The sequence below is a fragment of the Sebastes umbrosus genome, chromosome 20, assembly GCF_015220745.1.
Source record: "Sebastes umbrosus isolate fSebUmb1 chromosome 20, fSebUmb1.pri, whole genome shotgun sequence".
Taxonomy (NCBI): domain Eukaryota; kingdom Metazoa; phylum Chordata; class Actinopteri; order Perciformes; family Sebastidae; genus Sebastes; species Sebastes umbrosus.
Genome location: NC_051288.1, coordinates 20978046 through 20994249, shown reverse-complemented (window position 1 = coordinate 20994249; position 16204 = coordinate 20978046). Strand labels below are relative to the sequence as shown.

The 16204-nt window shown below is 42.3% G+C and overlaps 1 protein-coding gene across 1 annotated transcript in view; it reads left to right on the top strand.

The window, feature by feature from the left end:
* Positions 1-4966, top strand: part of LOC119478966 (heparan sulfate glucosamine 3-O-sulfotransferase 3A1-like) — a 42196-nt gene extending 37230 nt beyond the window's left edge. Inside the window, exon 2 of the mRNA XM_037754066.1 lies at positions 3920-4966. Within this exon, the coding sequence (XP_037609994.1) occupies positions 3920-4541 (622 nt within the window). The 3' untranslated portion in view covers positions 4542-4966. The remainder of the gene's footprint in view (positions 1-3919) is intronic.
* The last annotated feature ends 11238 nt before the right edge of the window (positions 4967-16204 follow it).

Below are 16204 nucleotides of genomic sequence, written 5' to 3'. Positions count from 1 at the left end.
CATGTTGCACACCATACCACATACCTCACTGACCCTGAAAATCCCCCCAGAGTACCCTCGCACCGACACACCACCGCCGTGAGTGCATCGACCGCAGAACGAGCTCGACGCACGCCATTAAATATGGATGCTTCCTTTAGTACGGGCTCATTTCTTTTTCATAAAACAATGATGTTCTCTTTTGCGTCATAAAGTTGTGGTATTGTACGGGCTGTTTCAGAAGTCTAGCGGATCCCAAATCGACATGTTGCCAATATCGTCAGGAAGACTATACCTGCACGCCGGCGTCTGGGAGTCTTTATTATCGGCTTGTCAGCTTAGCAGCCATGCGGTCCCAGGTGGCATTGGGCTGGTTTTAAAGCGCCATTATCCCGCCTCACTCTGGACTCCCGGGGCGATGGGGCAGAGCTAATGTGAGAGGAAAGGAGACTTGTCCACGCTGCTCTTTACACAGCTGTAGGAGAGGTTCGTGGATACTGAGAGGACTCTGGAGGTCAGGCGATGGTCAATGTTGCAGGCGGATGTCGAGACATCGGTGCACCTGTGTTGCCGCTCTTGCTCTTATCGACCGCTTCCTGCGCGTCCCCCCGTTGTGCTGACCTCCTGATCCACTCAGCCACGTAGCACGGATGTGTTTTGACATTGGCCTGAAGGTATTGACTTATGGCTTTTAGATCGGTTTCACTTCATACGCTGAGCTCAACCGGCAGCTGTTTTAAAGCCCGGCAAAGACACACTCGTGTTGTCACCTCAGTAATCGTGACTCCTGAGCAGTTTGGGTTTCTTCCTCTGACATGGTTTTACTGTCATAACTGATCATGGACTGATTTTGTTCCATAACTGTCCTTAAAATAAAGTGGGAAAATTATATTTTTGGAGTGTTGACTGGAGAAAAGAGACTCAAAGCAAATGCAATTTAGCAAATTCTGGCTATTGTGACCCACAATCCTCTGCACAGAGGCGCAATGTTATGATGAAGTAGTATGTCCCAATTGTATGCATACTGCATGCAGCAGTACATACTTTGTAAGGGCTGCTGCAGTAAAAATAAGAGGGAGGTGTTGGGCGGGGAGGCTCATGAGAGCAGTACCAGGTGAGTTGATTGGCACAGCTGGTGCTCGTTGTCTAATCACACTCTCCCTTTAAATGCAGACCTCAGACGGTCACACACACTTTCAACACAAATGTGCAACGCTCCTCTGGTTGCTCAGTCTCTGACACAAAAGGTTCCACTTCCAAACTGACAATATTCACCGTCATCCTCCGGTTCACGATAACCTGACTGCGTCTCCTTTGTGTGTGTGTCAGCCGTCTGAGGTCCAGCATGTTTAGACAGTTTGTACCAATCAACTCACCTGGCTCTGCTCTCCTGCAGCTGAATGCCAACCATGCCCACCTCCACAGTGACAGTTTAGTGCCACAAAGTCTGCAGAAGGTGGAGGTCCAGGCGGTTAAAATGACTCAGCAAAATGTCTGATTTTGAAATGGGGGGACGACTGATCGCTTCCCGATTTCTACGTCAAAGTTGGTTTATTTTAACCAAGACAACAATCTTTACTAATGCTAATCCTCAAACAAGTCGACTAACTCTTGACAAATTTATTAGTTGATTTAATCGACTGAGTTTCTCCACCAAGAATCAAACAAAAGCATCACTTTAAATCTTGTGTTTACCAGAAATGTGCTCGTAAGTTTCTTGGAAAAAAGTCATTCAGCATGAAAAAAGCATAAAAAAAGACTAAAGAATTAGTCGACTAAGCGGTTGTTTTGGTCTTCGTCGACTAAGAGGGAGCAGCCCTAATCGTTCCCTAACATTAACAAGTCATTTTTGTACCTAACCAAACCTAGTGGCATCACATCAGAAAATGCTTATATTTCTCATTCTGGAGGGAAATTAAAAACTGTATTTTGTTGTTTTAATTTGGAGGACTTGTTGGGGAAAAGCCAGTGAAACCAGCCATGACGTTCATCACGACAGCTGGTGTCTTTTATAAATGTTTGTGTAAAGCTTGTCCTCTGCACAGATCTCAGTGTCCTCTGTCTCATTTCATTCTGTGTATGTTAAACGGAGCGTGATTGTTTACCAGCAGGGAAAAAAAACGGTGCCCATCACATCAGGAAAAAGACAGGAAGAAGCTGTATACTTTGATCACACATCCTGACCGCGGCGTGGTCCTCTAAACGACAGACTGAAGTGTTCAGACATTTCATAGGTCCTCCCTCCTTTAGGGTCTCAGTAGTTCTGTCACGGGGTGGCAAACCTGCGTCACCCTGGGAGCAGCCGGGGCCACTTTGTCAGCGCCAGTCCTCGCTTTAAGCGGCACCAGCCCAAGCCAGATGAATAATTAACGCCGGCATTCTGTACTTTGGTGAATTTTAAAGCTGTATTCTGCAGAGGCTCTAAATGGCAAGAGGGAGGGCGCGTTAATCATTCATGGGCTGCTTTTACCCGCTTTGCTTAAGGTCAGTGTCCTGAAGGCAGCTGGGCAGAAGGAAAGCAGAGAGAGAGAGAGAGAGAGAGGGTTGGTGTGGACGAATGGATCAGCTGGTTTCCCATCTTTTTTTGTGAGTTAGTGGCGGAAAGGATTCGAACACACAGGGTTATGTCTTTACTGTACTCATCAGTAGGAGGTGAACCCATTTAAATACCAACTTATTACTCTAACTACTCTGCGTGTGGAACTGTTTATAACAATCAATCGATAAATATATGTAATCGCAAGTTAATCATGCAGTTTTTATCTGTTAAAAATGTACTTTAAAGGGAGATTTATCAAGTACTTAATACTCTTATCAACATGGGAGTGGACAAATATGCTGCTTTATGCAAATGTATGTATATATACATTATTGGAAATCAAATAACAACACAAAACAATGACAATTATTGTCCAGAAACCCTCACAGGTGTGTGCTGACTTGACTATAACTTGCCCAAAACTGCATGTGATTATCATAAAGTGGGCATGTCTGTAAAGGGGAGACTCGTGGGTACCCATAGAACCCATTTTCAGTCACATATCTTGAGGTCAGAGGTCAAGGGAACCCTTTGAAAATGGCCATGACAGTTTTTCCTCACTAAAATTTAGCACACATTTGGAGCGTTATTTATTCTCCTTGGCGACAAGCTAGTATGACATGATTGGTACCAATGGATCCCTAGGTTTTCTAGTTTCATATCATACTAGTATATTTACTCTAGCTTTAAAACTGAGCCCGCTACAACCTCTGAAAGATCAAACTACATTAATGCGTTAAAGAAATTAGTGGCGTTAAAACAAATATGCGTTAACGTGTTATTATCGCGTTGACTTTGACAGCCCTAGTTTCAAATAAATACAACATTAAACCACAAGAACATTTCTATCTATCCACCAGAGGAGACATTGCAATGCTTAAACACTTTACTGAAGTTCTTCCACCGTTTGTTGCAACCAGCGAAAGACAGGAAGGTGATCAATTATGCTGGGAGGGCTCAAATATCAATATTTTATAAGCAGCACTAGAGTATGGATATAGAGATTGACAGTTTTCTTTTCACGCCATGTGAGAGTGAAGAACACCCCCTTTCAAAACGGACCCGGGGGAGTCCCCTTCTTGATTTCATCAGCCCTCCGGCCACATTAAGGAGCATCTGCATACTGTCACCACGAGAATGTCTTCAACGTTTGGTCACACCTCTCGGCAGCTAATTGAGCTCGGTGAAAAAGACACCTGATAGAGATCAAATAAATAAACTGTTTCCACTGTTTTTCTTGATTGATTGGATTCAAAGTTTTTGATGACATAGCCCGAGTTCGTCCAGTTGTAATGTTTATTGTAATAAGAGCGGCTGCACAACTGTGACACTTGCTCAGTCAGGAGTGCAGGTCAAACAAATATCTCACTTCCTTTTTCTGTTTTTCTCTCTCTTCTGCAGGGAGCTGATGCCCAAGACCCTGGAGGGCCAGATCACCATGGAGAAAACCCCCAGCTACTTTGTGACCAGAGAGGCTCCAGCCAGGATATCCGCCATGTCCCGTGACACCAAGCTGATCGTGGTGGTGAGGGACCCCGTCACCAGGGCCATCTCGGACTACACGCAGACGCTGTCCAAGAAGCCCGACATTCCCTCGTTCGAGAGCCTCACCTTCAAAAACAGGACTACGGGGCTCATCGACACCTCGTGGAGCGCCATCCAGATCGGCATCTACGCCAAGCACCTGGACAACTGGCTGCAGTACTTCCCCATGGAGCAGATCCTGTTCGTGAGCGGCGAGCGGCTGATCAGCGACCCAGCCGGAGAGCTGGGCCGCGTGCAGGACTTCCTGGGGCTCAAGAGGATCATCACAGACAAACACTTTTACTTCAACCAGACCAAGGGTTTCCCGTGCCTCAAGAAGGCCGAGGGCAGCAGCAAGCCCCACTGCCTGGGCAAAACCAAAGGGAGGACCCATCCCAACATTGACCCTGAGGTGGTGCAGAGGCTACGGGACTTCTACCGGCCCTTCAACATGAAGTTCTACCAGATGACTGGGCGCTTTTTTGGCTGGGATGACTGAATGTGTTTTTCTCTGAGGACCGTCAGAAATACTGTAACGGAGTATTAGGAGCACGAGGGGGGGGAAATTAGAGGATAAAGTCCTAATATATTTCAAGAAAAGTCATAATGTTACAATGAGAAATCTAACATTACAAAAAAGTTATAACTTTAAAAGAATGAAGTCGTAAAATGTATGAAAAATAAGTAGAATATTTTGTGAATAACCCAACACTCACACTTTTGCAGAGCCAGGCAATGCTAACACATGCAAATCTAATCTAATATATCTAATTATGACATTTTGGTTATTATATACTCAAACATAAACTTTTCACAAAAAAATTCTAACTGTATTCTCTTTAATTGTAATAAATTTACAACTTAATTCTTGTAATATCATGACTTTTTTGTAACCCTGAGACTTTATTCTGGGCAATTATAATTTTTTATTTAATTTTGTTTGTTTTAAATGTACAACATAGTTCTCATAATATATATTAATATATATAATAAATATAATATATGATATAAAATAAAATATGATATATATGATATAAAATAAAATATATATATGATAATATAACAACCAAAATTTTGCAATAAACATTTCTCAAAATATTCTCAAAATGTCAAAACCTTTTTTTTTTGCCAAAATATCTGACATTTTCTCAAAATAATTTCATTTTATTTTTGAAATACTGCACATTTTTTTCTCAAAATATTCGGATTTTATTCCTGAAATATTGTAATTTATTTCTCAAAATATTGAGAATTTATTCTTGAAATATTACACATTTTCTTTAAAATATTGTGATTTTATTCATGGAATATCAAACATTTCTTTCCTCAAAATATTGTGATTTTGTTCTTGAAATATTTTCTCAAAGTATTTTGACTTTATTCTCAGAATAGTTTTCCCTAACAGTGTTCCTAGTACTCCGTCCTCAGCACTAACCTGAAGCAATATGTGGCTGTTACAGGAGAGAAAGAGGCCAAGTCTCCCCTCAGATATGCAATATTTCACCGTTACATTTCTCATCATCACAGCTGCCTCTAATCCACAATCACGGAGATATTTTTCTTCTAAAAACATATTGAGTTGTTGAAGGATTTGCGTCATATCTCCCTGCACTATCTGGAGTTTTATTTTTGTCAGTTTGAAGTCCCTGGCTGTGACACAGACATATTGTATGCAGTGCTTCTTTAAGAAGATGGGTGAAATCACAACGTGTCCAGGGGCTTTTGATAACTGATTTAATGCCATATTTTAAACATACATAGCTGCTTTCAAATTTGAACATTTTTCTAGCAAAAAAAAAATATGAAAAGATAAAAATATATGTATTTTTGAAATGTATTTATTCAAGAAGTACACAAGCAGTATGTGTGTATTTTGAATAACTCCTCAGTGATTATTATGCTCCCCATGCCTTTTAGAGTTTTGTTTGTTTTATACTAAAAACATGTTATCCTCATTTTAATTTCTATTCTAATATATATTTGCGATACAGTTGGTAGCGTTCGGTGCCAGAGCTGTGACTTTATTTCCCCACCTTCAGTTAATGAAGCTACAGGCAAAGATAGCACTCACTGTTATTCAAGAAACAGCGACTCCTTCCCAAAACTGTGACTCAGATTTCCTCAACATGCCTCCTCGTGAATTGAATACACTTGATGTCACTGGCCTTCCTTGCCTCGAGGCGATGTGTGTGCGTGTGTGTGTGTGTGTGTGTGTGTGTGTGGAAGTGTTTTTAATCCCGGGGAGCATGAGAACAATGGCCGAGTTGTGTTCCTAATTTCTGTCTACTTGTATTGTGAGCCACTTTCTGAAAGCAGATGTGCCTCAAACGCATCACAGAAGAACCTAATATAGAGTTTTTGGGGGGGGATTATATTACCAATCTAATTGTGACTGTTGTTTTCTTAAAGTTGTCGGGATTTTTAAGGCACTCCTTGAATAAAAAATGTTATATGTAAATATTTTATTTACACTGGCCTTTTTATATATATATTTTTTGGTAACACTTCATTTTACAGATCCGCAAATTTCATGGTAATTAGGTGATAATTAGTAATAATTTAATAATTTTTGGGGAATTACTGCCAAATTACCTCCATATTTACCTAAAAATTACTTTATAATAAACATTATTTATTTAATACATTTCCAGGAAAAAGAATACAAAGTTAATTGATATGCTTTATTTCCATGTCTGCTGATAAATAGATAATAATTAGCAAAAACACTTATTTTAAATTTCTTAAAATAATTAGTTTCGGTTTTCCAACTCCGATGAAGAGCAGCGCACAGCCGCTTCTCAAGCTTAAGGGCCCTATTTTAACCCTTGTATGCTATTTTAGAATATAATTATTAAATAATGTTTATAATAAAGTAATTTTCGATAAATTTTGAGGTAAATATTGGGGTAATTTGTCAGTAATTCTAAAGAAATTTCAAATAGGTTACTTGCTAATTATCACCTAATTACCATGAAATTTGCAGACGTGTAAAATGAAGTGTTACCTATTTTCTATATTTTTCATGCCAATGATTCAACCTCAAAAATGCATGCATATAGTGTAATAAGGAGTTATTAGAGTGCTGCTTCCTGCAGCATCAGAAGAGCAGCACTCCCTCTCTCCGTTCATATCTCCACCGCTACACCTTCACACATTGTCTCTGCTTATCTCCGTCCAGCCTCCGGGGCGGAGAGTCAAAGGAGGCACTGAGGATTTTAAAAGACGCTCGCAATCTGGAAGCCTTATTTTAGGTCTCCTGGCAGCTTGAAGGGGACAAAAGAAAGTTGGAGTGTCACTCCTGGGTCTCCTGGCTTCCATATGCACTTACTCCTAGCTAATAATTTAACATAAAAGAAGATAATTTATGCAAAACATACAATACTTAAACTGGGTAGACACTGACATTAATATTGTATGTTTTGTTAACTCACACTACACGTGTTAATCAGCCTTTCTCCATGGCTTAAATGGTTTGATCGACCGGTCACGACGTGGGTGTTTGCACAGAAACAGAACTCCGGGTAGCTAAATTATGAATCCTGCTACAGAGTGCTGCAGGAATGAGTTGAGAAAACTGTCATGGCCATTTTCAAAGGGGTCCCTTGACCTCTGACCTCAAGATATGTGAATGAAAATGGGTTCTATGGGTACCCACGAGTCTCCCCTTTACAGACATGCCCACTTTATGATGATCACATGCAGTTTGGGGCAAGTCATAGTCAAAGTCTTTTTTTAAATCTGGCTTCCATCCAATGACTGTGAAGAAAGCAGGGAAGGCTGTCATCACGGGGCTGTGTTTGCCGTCAAACTGCGCACACGTGGGTCAAGTGCAAGTTGACCTTTGCTATGCTATGCCGGGGAAAAATGCGAGTTACCGCAAAGTCACAAGCTACGCAGATTTAGACCGAATATGATGGAAACTACCACAAAGAAAAAGTGTTTTTTGTGAAATTTTTATTTTTCAATTTCGGGATCACGGGAGGGGGGATACGACATGAAACGACACAGTTAATGTGAGTCTCACAAGAAATGTGCGGCTCAAAAAGAGATGTACCGATCTATGGATGCATTAGGGCAAAGCATGGAGATGTCACGAGGTAAGGGGCAGAATAGAAACGTTTATTTTTTTAAGTCAGACATCATATCAAAATTGTAGACTACCTCTCAGCCTTGGTAACGTGTCCCACATTGTCCCACACAAACATACTCTTCGTCCCACATTTGGTTTTTGGGATCTGGTCCATCTGACCTCCTGATGATGGTTTCATAGTAAAACTGAAACAGCAAACATGCCTCTGTGACTGAACAGAATAACTGTAGTCTTAATGTAATAGTGTATATACAGTATATCAATCACAGCTTATGCTGTCATTTTCTGTAAAGATGTCTCTATTCTCCATCTCCATCTTTTCTTTCCTCCTCCGCTGCACCTGTATGTTTTTCTTTGCTAAACGAACCTCTTTTCCCTCCCGCAGCCCGCTGACTGATTTGAGAAATTGCACTGACAGGCACTTAGTAGACGGAACCACGATGAGAGGAGGGAACCTGTTGAAAAGTCTGTTCATGCTGATCGTCAGCGCGCCGGCTGAGATGATGTTGTGACTTTAACAGAGTCGTGGGAGCGGAGGGAAGGGAGGGGAGGCCGATGTCCATTTGTTGACTTGTTCAATTTGCTTGTTTATTCTTCCCTGAGTGGGTCAGCGGGGGCCTCTTCAGCGAAGCCTCCTCACGGTAATAAACAGAGACGAGTCTTCATTCCTCCCGCTCAATTCTCTGTAGGGCAAGCTAAGTATGAAAGAGAAAATGGAACGGCAACATCTGCTTGTCAGACAGCATTCAGCTCAATATCAATGGCACGGACCTGGAGAGAGAGCTCGAAGTCTGTCTATTGAGAACCAGCTGACCGCATGTGGTGGGTTTTCAGAGGGTGGGGCGAGCTGCTGCAGAAAGACATGCAGGCATTTCTGGTAGCCCTGCCAACCTCTTTGATCCGCTCTCTCTCTTTCTTCTTATATTTCCACTTCTTTTACTCATTCCATCAATATGGCATCACTCTCCCTCACAAACATATATAGACGCAGGAGCACCTGTGTGGAGTCACCTGTACACAATTAGCTTACACCCCCCACACCCCTCCAACTAAGCCACCAAAACCTCCACTCATCCAGACCCCCGTCTCCATACACGCAACCCTGAGCCTGTTTTTGCACACATATACGTTACAGGAGCGTGGCAAAAGATGGGTGGGCTGTGCAATAACAACCCGCCAGCACTGCTTGCATGTGAAGGGCCATGAGCATCATATAGGCCATGTGAAATGATGAATTGAGGGGATCATCAGAGAGGTTGTTTTGAAGAAGAAGACGAAGAAGAAGGCAGTGAGAGCACCCCAGAATCGTGTGTGCACACGCTTATATATAGCTGTATGCAGACGTATGGCTTCACACAGTGTCATATACGGTACATATCACACACACGGACACAGTCGCCACCCACTTGTGCCCGGCGGAGGGACATGGAGGGGATCAGACCTCTGTTTTTCTCTGGATCCCAGAAGAGAAGCCCTTAATCCCCGGCCAAGTCTGAGCAAATATCTCCGGCAGGCACGCTCCACACACAGCCTGGTTAATCAAAACAGCCAAAGGGGGTGACCGAGTCGCACTTTCAATTTCAAGTTTGCTTTTTCTATCACAGATTCTGTATCTTAAAGGGAGATCTTCAAACCTCAAAGCAGAATTTTCGAGTGTTATCTGGTGTCATGTGGCCAGATGTAACCAAGAAAGGTCAGTAAACATACCGGTTTATGTATGTATCTACATTAAAGGGGACCTATTATGCTTATTTTCAGGTTCATACTTGTATTTGGGGTTTCTACTAGAACATGATTACATGCTTTAATGTTCAAAAAACGCTTTATTTTTCTTATACCGGCTGTGCTGCAGCACCTCTTCTGCAGCACCCTCTATCTGAAACGCTCTGTTTGAGCTCCGCCCCCTCCCTCCCAGTCTGCTCTGATTGATCGGCTGGCCCTCTCTGTTGTGATTGGTCAACTGAGCCAAACTCTTCGGACTCCGCTTCAGCCAGTGTTAATTTTGTTAATGAAAACTATGACCAAATATGTTCGTCAAAGACCTTTTTTTCCATTACTAAGACGAGATGATGGCGAGACAGCACCGACGTCATTAAACACTAACGGTGGCGAAATCAAACATGCAATATCGTTGATGAAAAAAGACAAGACTAAAATCTACTCATACATCAGTCCTGACAACTGTGCTACTATAATGCATGAAGTTGGCAGTTTGCGGGTCGGGTTGGGTTCGGGTGGTTGAGTAATGCATATTTGTATATGTTGGGTGGGCTGATTGGTGCTCATAATGGGCCAGTGGGTGCGACTGAACCATGCAACGTAAAATGAGAGCCGTCAGGAGGACTCAAACTAACTGCAAAGCTGCATTCTTAATCATTCGACCTGTGTTTTTCATCAGATAATGACGAAGTTTGACTAAAATGACAAAGATTAAATAAAAAAAATAAATGACAAAATTAGGAGAGACAACTTTTTGACTAAAATCAAATGACTTTTCGGAGACTAAAGCTGGACTAAAACGTTTTGAGTTTGTGAAGGATATAAATGACTAAAATGTGACTAAACTTATAAGCATTTTTGTTTTAAGACTAAGACTAAATCTAAAATAGCAGCCAGAATTAACACTGGCTCCAGCTCTACTCAAACTAGCTTTGTTTGAGGACGTGCCAAACTAGTCGTTATGTAAATGTGTTACTTGGTGACATCACCACGTTACGGGTGGGGAATCAAGCGAGGCGTTTCAGGGCAGTTCAGGAGCTGTGTTTCTGTGGGGGACACTAACTCCCTTTGGTGTGGACTTTGTAACTCTGCAGACCTTTTACATGCACAAAAAACTATATAACACACTAAAGGAAAGGGGAGAAGCACAAAAGGTCCTCTTTAAAGATAAAATATATAGCACGCATCGAATGGGGAAAGGGGAAAGAAAGACTTTCTGCGGCAGTTTTGATTTCTATATTTTATTTTTGAACCCCTCTGCAGATTTTCCTCGTTGTGACAGAACAGACAGATTGTGGTCTGCAAACAATGTACGTACAGAAAGAAATGTTTAGCTACGCTGCAGCAAAATTGTTGGTTTTAAGTTTAAAGGCATTCTCATGAAAATGACCAATTGTTTGTTCGTAATGAAAAGGCATTTCACCAACGGGGTTGCATGCTAGCAGTAATAAGGCGAGGGGGACTGCTCTTTGAACTGTCACTTCTGTGCCCGGGGAACTGCAGACAACACACAAAATTAGCAATTAAGATTGCCTCGGAGCACGACTCTTTCCAGACATGTGTGTTTTGACTTCCAAGTTTTCACGCATCTCTCCTGAAGAGAACCTTCTTCAAAAGGGCTGCCGCTTTCCAGACAGTGATAATTGATGCTGACACATGATTAAAGACGTGTTCATGTTAAGCTCAAATTTTCCTTCTCCTGGATGAAAAGCAGGGTGACAGAACTCTAAACAAGACGGCCAGATCGTCTGAGGGGTTGAGCCCGAACGTGCTCGAGGGAGGAGAAGTTAGTTGTGGAAGTCTCTGTCGGCCCTGCCACTCAGCACTGGAACCTTTTAGTCACACAGTCATGCATAGACACTAGTATCTAGGTTATATCGGGGTCTCTGAGAGTTGCATTAATGTGTTTGCACATGTGCACAGCCCTTATTGGTTCTCAGAAACCTAAATATGCCATGGGTTACTTCTAAATAAACTGGAATACTGTAGCACAATTAGCTGATTTGTTGCTGTCCACTCATATGTGTGCGTTAAAGTTACTACGAGGAACTTTTAACTGGTTATGAAACAGTCTGGATGCCTCAATATGACCTACATAAGTATATGAGATCATCAGCGACAAGGCTATATGTCTATATAGTTATTCTTAATGCTTGTCATCGGTGTCACCGGGTCGGATTCCACGCAAAATTAGACAAAATCATGCAGGTTCACCAGAAACTCCTTCAGCTCAGATTCCAGCAACCAGCCCGCTCCGGACAGACTCAGATCCGGCTTCGCCTCCGCCTCCGCCTCCGCCTCTGCCTTTTCCGGCCAGGAGCAGAGCTTCGCCTCGCTGCTCGGCCAGTACCCGCTGGGAGCCGACACCACGCTGCTGGAGGACCAGGCCGTATTGATGGGCCCACTGGAGGCACGGGAGAACCAGTGTTACATCCCAGTCTCCCGATTAAGGTCATGTTTTCTTCGTTTCCAGTTTTAGTTAAGATTTCCTGTTTTATTTTGGTACACTCACTCTTGTGTCTCATTCGAGATCCTTCACTTCCTGCCCCCCGTGTGTGTTTCCCGCCTCTGTGATTACCTGCCCCGCCCCAATTAGTTTCACCTGGCCCTGATCACCCCTCCTCCCTTGTGTATTTAGTCCTCGTGCTGCTCTTTGTCTGTTGCCAGTTCGACTGCCTTCCTAGTCAGCGGTCCTCATGTGCTTTGAACGTTGCTTCTTTGTACTACGATTTTGCCCAGTGTTTTGGATACCTTTGCCTGTACACTTACTTCATAAAGTATACTTGGGAATTATAATTGAACTTTACTTAAGTTTACTTAATAAATAAACTTTAAGTATACTACTTTTTTATAAGGGTAGTTTAGTTAATCTTCGCACAAAAATAAATGTAAAAATTTAAGTTTGTAGTTCTATGGAGAGTTACGTGCTGTAACTATTTCTTAGCAAACAATAGCCAGACGCAGTGACTTCCCAGAGTCTTGTTGTCACTGTGAGTTTGCCAGGCAGCCAGTGGAGGCTCTGCACACAAGTATTTGGGTAGCTGGATAAACTGTTGTTTGTCACGAAATCGCCCATTTATGCTCTGTGATCAGAGTCAAAGCCTAAATTACTGGTGATCAGATTAAATCAAATCACAAGGCTCATAACTGGGATCCCACATGTAAACATTAGAGGGAGGCTGTACTTCCTCGGGTTTTTTTATATTTACTTTTGTAGCACTGACTGATTTTCCGGCTCATTTTGCATTAATTATTCCTCCGCATTGTGTACATTAGCATTAAAATATGTCAGCCGGGGTGAGATGGTACAAATATCTAGCTCTGTTTGTTATTTTGAGACAGTACAAAGTAAGAGTACAACCAGAGACATAGAGGGACAGAGTTGGATAAAGAGTACTAGTTGTTTTAGAGGGAAATTAGCCTGCGTGGCCTGAAACAAATAGCTTTAAATAAATCATCACACACTTATTCCCATTCACTGCACACAGTCTCTGTTTGCCTTATGAATAAATGAGAGCTCGCCCCTGTTTACCTCCCACTCATTACAGACATTGGCCCATCATGCTCAGAGGTCCTCACACACACACACACACACACAGGATTATTGCTGAAAAACTCACCAACCTCTTTACACTTTGAGCCCCTTTCCTCTTCTTCAGAAACCCCCGCTGACACTCAGACACAAATATATAAAGACTTATACATACAAATAACATATAGGGCACATTCATTCATTCATGCATGCACCCTAAAGTTTTTTTCCTGTGGTATTATTCGCACAGAAACAACACAAGAATCCAAACAAAGAGTAGAGAGTACACACCGAGGCAAAAAAGCAGCTGGTTAATAATTGACGCTGTCAGAGTGCCACAGTGCTGAGCGAAGGGACAGCATGCAAACACCACAGAAGAAAAAAGTCAAGGCTCCGACGAGTAATTATTTATCACCCAAGGCTGCGGAGGCAAAGTGTTGCTGGGGGGATGATGAAGTCGCCTCGAGGAGAGTCTTTATGAGGTGTTACAGACAGACTCAATATTACCTCTCAGACTGTGTGTTTCGGTGTTGCAGGTCAGGGAGCACTTTAGATTGATGTAAGGTGGTGATGGCAAATCTGAGCTGTTGGTCTTCACTGTAGTGAATTAGGAGAATTTGTCCGTTTGGTCAACTGAATTTGATTTTGCTTTTCAACCTGTTTTGGGAGTGGGGTTGTTAAAGGGACTCTATGGGTACCCACGAGTCTCCCCTTTACAGACATACCCAATTTATGATAATAACATGCATTTTGGAGCAAGTCATAGTCAAGTCAGCACACTAACATACTGACAAATCCAACAAATGTGACGTCATGCGTGCTCACGAGTGCCTTATCCGTAGCTAACGTTCGGTTAAAAATAGAATCTCAGACTCTAACACAAACTAAAGTTATATCTAGTGAAGAGAACAGGAATGTGACCGACGTCGGGGGAAAACTAGTGTTGTGGCAGTGTGTGTGCATGTGGGAAGTGAGTGGTGAAGCAAGAGAGAGAGAGCGGCGGCGAGTGTGTGAGAAAACATGCAAAAGAGAGTTAGTTTATCTTTGAGAATATCAAGGGAATGTACAGTGGAAGTTGCATTTTATGCAGAAGGTGTCTTGTTTCCCAGCAGCTGAGTGAAGTGACGGGGGTTAACTCCGGAGCGAGTAACGTTATCGATTCCAACCCTGGAGACCCGTTGTCTTCTGATGACGGTCGGGAGGCTGAAGCAGGAAAAGTTAACACTAGGATCAACATCGGCCGGGCCTTCAATTCATGTAGGGACCTTCATTTGGTAAGCTAACATTACTGCAAAGCATGTGAAATATATCGTGATATTGTGGTTTTTCAGTCCTGTGCGGGTCGATAGTGCGAGCACAAGCGCGAGCAACAGGACACTGACTGTCGTTGTCTTAACGGCCACAGGTGTCACTGTTAACAAGCTATTTCTGATTCTTACAGAGAGCCCCTTTAACACTAAGCACCCTGTGACATATAACACTGAGTGTGTTTATCCAGCGTCACTCCCCATTCTGTCACTCCACCCAACCTGGGGGGTTTCTCCACTCCCACGCTTTAGTTAAGGTTTGTCTGACAAATGAGAGTGCCGTGGGGGTCACTGTGTGAAGTATGCACCAGCTCTGGCTGCTACAAACAGAGGCCCTTGCACTCATAACTATGACAGGTATGGCAGTTTGTTACCTTTGTGTTGCCGTAGAGGTTTGGGTGTAATCAGGTGATGGATTTGTTTCTGGGGATGCCGCAGTAATCAGCGAGGTTGTCCGGAGGATCATTTACACGTGCTGTCAAAGTACATCGCCACACACTGACTTGCTGTAAGGTATGTTTGAGTGTGATGTATCGTTGCCCACAATGCCGCCTGGCCTTTAAAAAACAGTCATAAACTTTGTGGACGTTTCTTTACATGGTGCTCTTTTCTCAGCGTGCTTCGCGGTCACGCTGGTGCACGGTATTTAACCTTTATTTAACAAAGAACACCTCAGTGAGATTAAAAATGGCTTTTTCAAGCGTATCCTGGCTGCAAAACAACACTGAGTTACAAAAAAATATATAGGCTGTATATCATAAGTGCAGAATCAGGGTCTTATAAATCTTATGAAATTGCAAAAGTAATATTGGTTTGTGTCCACTATAACACAGCAACTCGTTCTGACCCGAGAGACCTTGGCATCTGGTACCGACGCATCAAGACACCCTTAACCTCCTACGCCCTAGCCCTATTCCTCGGAGAAAACGCCTAAAATAACTACCCATAATTAATCAAAACCAGTTCCTCAATCATAAGGCGTATATGCATACAGCATATTTGGTCTCATTTGAAAGGTAAGAAGCTGAAGAATATGCATCTGTATGAGACTCGCTAGGCTTTCAACTAACTCCAATGTAAACCCATCTGCGTCATTATTAGACGGTCAGAGCAACTGACGTAGTATAAAGAGCGAGGAAGTCTGCTCAAGGACGAGGTCGGGCGGATGATTGGGTCAAACAAACACAGACTTTCACCCAGGAGACCGCTGTTCACGTCCCGTTTGAAACAATTCAAAGTTTGATTATCCATTCTGGGCCAATAAAAGACAATTATGATGTTAGTTAGCTGTAAACTTAGCTGTCATATTGCGAACCATTTCTGCATGCAACCTGCTTTATTTGGCTACATCAATCAATCAATCAAACTTTATTTACATAATACGTTTCGAACAAATCAAATGCACTTCAAAGTGCTTTACAAGCTATTGAAAAAAATAATTGACAAATACAGTTACAGTTACAGTTACTAGTATAAAATATTATAAATAATAAAACCACTAAAATTATAAAACA